Here is a 7291-nt window from a genome sequence, read left to right as displayed (position 1 = left end):
TAACGAATAGCCAACAGCAAAAAACTGTTAACAGGACGCTAGAACGATCTGAAGAGAACCTCCCGGGGGGGCGGTGGGTTCCGAGTGAGGGACCGCAAGTCGTCATAGCAACAACAGCGACAGACCACTACCCCCCTCCCCAGGATGTCTCACTGAACACACACAGGCCCGCGAGGCGAGCCGTTCAAGTGAATGTGAAAAATAATAGACGGTGACATCGTCCTCCGTTTTATTCTCCTCGTCTATGAAGTCACTGATACCGGCGGTCAAAGCATTTCTTATTCCACTCGTCGTGCACCAGATTTTGGACACCAGCTATTCGTGGTTAGCGATGTTGTGGTACTGAGCGAGCTGGGTTCCATTCCCGGCTGCTCCCTGAATTCGCTACATTGAATGGTGTCAGAAGTGGGATGGAGGGGGAGTCAGTGTGAGGGGGGGGGGGGGGGGGTGTACTGTAGTGTAACATCCACGGATGCCTAGACTCGCTAGCCCTTGGCTAACGGGTCATACCTTTTAGTTGACTGGTTAGCTCTGTCTGGCGCCTGTGGTCTGGGGGGCGACCCGCAGGTTCGAGCCCCAGCTGCCCCCTGCTGCACTCACTACAATACAATACATTCAAATATGAGATGATGTGATATGAGATGATACTCTGTCTCTACATTCACCAAGCAGTGTGAGCACAGAAAATATAGAGCAACACGTAAGGCTACATTCTCAAGTTTACAATGTTCACAGCTATGTTATCATTTCTATCAGTATAGGCCTACAGTATGTAACAGGAAGTTAACTTTCCACTTTTAGCCAAAACTCCCCTAGGCCACTTACAAGGATTTATTTCATTGCACAAGTTCCTTTACTTTAGGTATGTATGGGTATGGTTCATTATTAGCTCCCTTGTGATCTCCATTGGCTGTGAACGTTTCTTACAGGACACTATAGGGCTCTCCCCGACTAAGGATTTGGATAGTCGACTATGATTGGCCAAAATTTGCCGTTAGTCGACTATTAGTCGACAACAAAAAAAAGAAATGTGCTTAATGTCTGAAGGAGTCGACTGAAGGCTTCTTGTCCTCTGCAAAAGCATGCAATTGGTCCACTGATGGATACATCTTGATATTTGTCTAGTCTAGTGTGTTCATTAGATGGTGAAATCCTCTTTCAGTGCCTCTGTGCCTGTTTTCTTAGGCAGTTAGCCTCTGGTATGCGTGCCATTAGCGTTAGCCACGCTTCTAGGCCTCTTTTCTTTTGGAAAGAATGATACATTTAAAAAAAAAATTTAAATAAAATTATATATATTCTTTTCTTGACTAAGAGGTTGGCAGTCGACTATGGCTCCTTTCAAGTTTCAAGTTTCAAGTTTCTTTATTAGTTGTCATACAGAAGTACAGAATACTTTTATACAAAATGCTTCTTTCTGTTACGCTCCAGAGACTGTGCTAGACAAAAATAGATAAGTATAAAATAAGTATAGCAGGTATAAAATAGAAGTCAAGTACGTAGACACAAGTGTTCAGTCTGTACATATATACAATGTTCAATGCAGAGTAGAAGTAACTGAGTTACCATACAATATACTATACAATATAATAAGTAAGGGATAGGGACGAGGTCATTGTCACAAAATAATTGACCGACACAGAGTTTAAAATACCGAGGCGCCTCGGCGAGGTGTTTTAAACGTCAGTGAAGGTCAATTATTTTGCGATGATGACCGAGTATAGCTATACATTATCCAGCTTATTACATAGCTAACTTACTAACAATATACCTAATTCATTTTACAAAATCGACAAGACGAGATCAAACGCAGGCGCAGTTGTTCTGTGGCTCTGTCAGCCCAAATAAAGTGATTATTATTATCGCCGGCAGCCCGGCAGGTGTGTCTAATTGCACTGAAACAGTGTGTGTCAGTGGGGCTTGATTACTCCAGCTGCGAAAAACAATAATCACCGGTGGTTATCGAAAAATAATTCACCGCTGTCGGGGGCTATTGACCAATCACAATCAAGCATTTCGGCGAATGTTAAAACACCATGTAATAATATACAATATACTATACAGTGCAAAGCAGAAATGGGATGAGGTACAATTTAGGTACAATTTACAGTAAGGTGTAATGAGGTATGGGTTGTAGTGCAAATTCTTTACCAATAAATATAAAGTGTGTTTAGGTGTTCTAAAGTGGGTAAAGTGGGTGCTGCAGTGAGTTGTTTGTTTAAAGTGAGTGTGTGCGTGTGGATGTGTGTGCTGTGAGTGCATTTGATGGTTGTTACATCGTGTTATTGTTTGTTTCGACCGATTAGTCGACTAATCGACTAATAGGGGGTCAGCCCTACAGGACACTATGTAACGACGACATCCCTGCTACAACGTTCCCTCTGAAAAGGGACCTGTACCAAATATTATTGCCAAATAAGCCATACCAGCGTTCCTTAACCATAACTGTACTTGAATAACAGTAATCTTCTGTTTGGGATCATTGGGGGAAAACATAATATTGGCAAAAAAACAAGTGTAATGTTGTGTTGGGGATCTGACCTGGTGCTGTGTTCTGTCCAGACAGTCCATCCGGAGACCGTCGGCCCGTCTTCATGAAGCCGCCCGGCGCCAGCAGCACTGAGATGGTTCTGATCGGACAGGTTCTGGAGCTGGAGTGCATCGCCGAGGGCCTGTGAGTACAGTAGCCATCCAACTGGATTTGGGAATTTTTTCATTGAATCTTTGTTGTTGTTTTTTACCAGGGACCTCTTTTAGCGAAAAGGTAGTCAAGTCAAGTAATTTATTTATAGAGCACATTTAAAAGCTCGAGAGCCAACCAAAGTGCTGTACAGTACAGTCAAAGCATAAAATCAATGTCCTATAAAATACACAAATACAAAAAAGCACAACAGGACAGGACAGTACATTCAAAAAATAGGACAAGCGGATAGGGGAGCACAAAGTACAGTATAGCACACCGGGGACAGAGGAGCACAAGAAGAGATACAAGAGGGAGGGGGCAGGATAAAATTGCATGGGAGTGTGTGGGTTAGGGTGTCCGAGAATCAGGATTAATCGAAGGCTAGGGAATAAAAGCGGGTTTTTAAACGGGCCTTAAATGTCTCCAGCGTAGGGGCAGATCGAATCTCCAGGGGAAGCTGGTTCCATAGTTTGGGGGCTACGGCCTTGAAGGAGCGATCGCCTCTCTTTTTTAGTCTGGTGCGGGGGACTAGGTAGTCTGTTGTTGTTGTTGTTGTTTGTTTGTGTTTTTGTTTGTTTGTTTGTTTTTCAAAAGAGATTTGACCCAAAGCAGGAGGCCGCATCTGGTTAAAGACAAATGCGTCTCTCATACTACACTCACGTGCGCATGCACACACACACACACATTTTGCATGCACAGGCCTACTCATTTGACTCTGTATTGTATATATATGTATATTGACTGAACATTCCTTTACTTACTTTTTACTTACTTCTTAATAACTTTTTTTTACTGTATGTAGCACACTCTCAGGGGCTTATACAGAAACACGCATTTCATCATAAAGTATTCTGTATTCTGTTGTGACAAATAATAAACAAACTTGACACTTGAAACTTGAACTTGAACACACACACACAGACATTTTCAATCGATTTTTTATTTAAACAAACCATTAAAAAAGCACTCAGACAGACCAGAGGATGGACCAGCTCACAGGTACTAAAGGTGCTCCCATAGTCGAGCGGACTGTCAGTACACGGACTGGACTCTGCGGAGGTCCACTGGACTCTTTGAGCTTTCATAGTCGAGCGGATCTCCGCGGACCAATTTCCTACATGTCTCGCGCCAGTTTACACCAGTTTACACCTCGCGCCAGTTTGTGTGACACCAAGTGGGCGCCGCGGACGTCCGCGCGTCAGAAAATAGGAGCTTCGCACTTGGACTCTGCTTTGGGTCCGCTTTGAGTACCCTTTGGGTCAGCTTTGAGCTCGCGGGAGTCTGCTCCGTGTACGGTCCGCTCGACTATGGGAAGGGCTTAAAGGTAGCACAGGGGCCACATACACACAGTATAAATCCCAAACACCCACATTCCCTCTCCGTCCGACGCCAGGCCGACTCCAGAGATCTCGTGGCGTAAGGAGAGCGGAGACCTGCCCAACGACAGGCTGTCCTTCCACAACTTCAAGAAGACCCTGAAGATTGCCGACGTGACGGAGGCTGACTCCGGAGACTACCGCTGCATGGCCAAGAACCACCTGGGCACGGTGCACCACATCATCACCGTCACCGTCAAAGGTGTGTGGTGCGGCTGGTGTCCACCGGATGGCTTTTTTTAGGGATGCTCGATATTGACTTTTTTACCGATACCGATATACCGATATTGTCCAACTCTTAATTTCCGCTACCGATATCAACCGATATCAACCGATACCGATATATGCAGGGTTCCCCCCCCCCAAAAAACGTAATAATTTCAGATAATAATATTACATATCTCTTGTTGTGGAATTAACACAACATTATGCATACTTTAACAATAAATAAAATCAGAATTTGTTCTTACTTGCTTGCCTGGGTAAATAAAGGTTATAGAAATATAAAAAAATTTAAAATAAAATTTGTTATTTTTTTTTAAACCGATACCGATATTTTCCGATATCACATTTTAATGCCAATATCAGCCGATAATATCGGTAGGCCGATAATATCGGACATCCCTAATTTTTTTGTATCTTTATTTCGAACATGTAAATACAAACAAAAACAAATCATTAATCTCTAGCAATAAAAAGGAATACTAAATGTACATGTTCGAAAAGGAGTAGGAAGAAGTATACACTTATTTAATCCTACCCCTCAAAATTAATGCAATTTCTTACTAATTTAAAACCTTACAAAACAAATATATATATATACACAAATATACAAAAAATATATGCAAAACATAATATAGCTATAGGCTAACGTTGCGGCTGTTCCCTAAGCTTAATGCACGCACAGAGAAGAAAAGGGTATAATATCTGCTTGTCTAACTCCAGGGTAGATGGAAAATAAGCTAATTTCCCAAAATGTTGGAGTTTTCCTTTAAGCAACCGAGAAATTATAATAATATAATAATAATAATAATAATACACTTTATTTGTATAGCACCTTTGATACATGAATTGCAGCTTCACAGCAGTGATGTAAACATAAAATAGACATATAGGCATACAATTAGCATAAGATTGGCATACTTATAGACGGCATAAAATGAGCAGATAATTGATATTAAAACCTCCCGGAATATGTGTAATAGATTTCTGTCATTAATCACTGCCACGCGACAGAAGGTTAGCCCTTTACTATTACACAACCGACGGCGATGCTCCATCATTAGCATCATTAGCTCCGCAAATGCGGAGCTAATGATGCTAATGATGGAGCATCGCCGTCGGTTGTGTGATAGTAAAGGGCTATTGCGGCTCCTGCACAGGACCCACCCCCTCCAGGGTCCGAGGCCCCTCTTGTATTGGGAATCGTGCCGTTTCAATCTTATTGTTTATGATGATAGATGCAAAACAGCAGTAAAATAAGTGAAACATTTCTACGTATCATCAATAAAAGCAGGCATAGCCTAATAATAAACGAGAAATCGAGAATTCTTGTGTTTTCTTTTGATGCTCCTACTTCTCACTTCTTCTTCTTCCAGTACCTGCCGCCCTCTTGCCTTCTGTCATCTTCTTCTCCTCCTGTCTCCCACCCTCCTCTCCGCAGCGGCTCCCTTCTGGATCAGCGCCCCCAGGAACCTCATCCTGGCGCCCAAGGAGACGGGCATCCTGACCTGCCGGGCCCACGGGTATCCCAAGCCCGCGGTCAGCTGGTCCGTCAACGGGGTGCCCATAGAGAGTGAGTGACACGGAGGAACGTGACTAGTACACATGACTAGCCATGAACTAGAAGAAAGATACACGTTTAGTGAACTATTCCATTCTTGTCCCAGGTTTGGATTTGGGCCCATTGATATATATATAATATATTATATATAAGATAAGATAAGATATTCCTTTATTGATCCCCTTGGGGAAATTCCAGTGACACACACATACAGCTCATCGTCTCATTAACACCATCATATCACAATCATAAAAATGTTACAGTAACAACAGCACAACATAAATTCAAACAGACATGTACATTTGTTGACACATGTCGACTACAGAAAGCCTGAGACACCATATGCGATAGTCGGCTGCAACAACAACAAAGTGATTAAACAAAGTGTCGTCGCGCCAGGTGGCGGGAGGGAGGGTGGAAAGATTGTCCAGCGGGGAGGGGCAGGGACAGGGGGATCGGGGGCTTTGGTGATGAGACAGTCTTAGGCTCCCCCCTCCAGCGTGCATACAAGTTGGCTGCCGTCATCGGCGCCAGGCGTACACGCGGGAGGGGGGGTTTGGGTAGGGATTCGGGGTTGGGGGGGGGCCTGTCATCAATCTTATCTACTCCAGACAGCTCTGCTTTTCTTCGGGAGGATCCGTTCCTGGCACGGCTCCACTGAACGCCTTACTCCCGTCTTGACCTCGACCTTGGTTTCACAGCAGACGGAGATGGAGGGGGGGGGGGGGGGGGGGGGATGCAGCCTGCAGCCTGACCAAATTGCTGCAAAATGCTGCTCCAATTTAGTTTAATCATATATCACGACCCTAATTTCCTTCGTGATGTCTAAAATGGCCTGTGATCTCGACTATTAATCTGCGTGGTAGGCAACGAGTCTCTCAAGAATAGCCCTCGAGCTCGATTGTTCGTCAGAGTGGTAGATCTCGATTCTCTCCAGCATGGTCTTAGAGCTCAATTGTTCCTTAGTATTATAGACAGCGATCTTCTTATACAGTTCCACCTGGTTGGTTTCAATCCTGGCCATATCCACAGCCAAATGATCTACCTTTCTCCGAATTAAGTTAAAGCAGTACCAGATCCATATGCTGATCGCACCCATTCCGATCACCATGAATATTAGTAGATAGTATCCTCAACATCATTGATTTCCAGAGGATAGAAACAGATTGAGGTCCATTTCCCATAAGTATCGATCGTGTAGCCTGACTGAAAACTCCAGAGTGGACAGAGCGGATCAGCCGCATCCTGCTTCCTCGTGGAAAATATGCTATCAATCGCTGTAAATGCCCAGCTTATTAGATCCATATTGCGGTTGAAAGTTGAGTTGATTCTGTTGAAAAAAAGGGTCTTTCTTTAGTCAACACCGCTGGACGGTTCCAGGGAGGTATGAAGCGATGAGAGGCGAGGATCCACACGGCAGTCAGACAGCTGTAGGAGGCGATGAGACGGCAG

The 7291-nt window shown here is 44.0% G+C and overlaps 1 protein-coding gene across 1 annotated transcript in view; it reads left to right on the top strand.

Annotated features, from left to right (window-relative positions):
• The window catches only part of nrcama (neuronal cell adhesion molecule a), a gene marked incomplete at both ends in the record, with an annotated part of 69210 nt that overhangs the window by 9854 nt on the left and 52065 nt on the right, over positions 1-7291 (top strand). Inside the window, 3 exons of the mRNA XM_084331118.1 lie at positions 2560-2671; positions 4074-4258; positions 5720-5851. Coding sequence (XP_084187244.1) covers positions 2560-2671; positions 4074-4258; positions 5720-5851 — 429 coding nt within the window. The remainder of the gene's footprint in view (positions 1-2559; positions 2672-4073; positions 4259-5719; positions 5852-7291) is intronic.

This window comes from Notolepis coatsorum, assembly GCF_963971535.1.
Source record: "Notolepis coatsorum genome assembly, chromosome: 15".
Classification (NCBI taxonomy): Eukaryota; Metazoa; Chordata; class Actinopteri; order Aulopiformes; family Paralepididae; genus Notolepis; species Notolepis coatsorum.
Note: the sequence above shows the minus strand (reverse complement) of the source record. Positions and strands in the feature narration are given on the sequence as shown.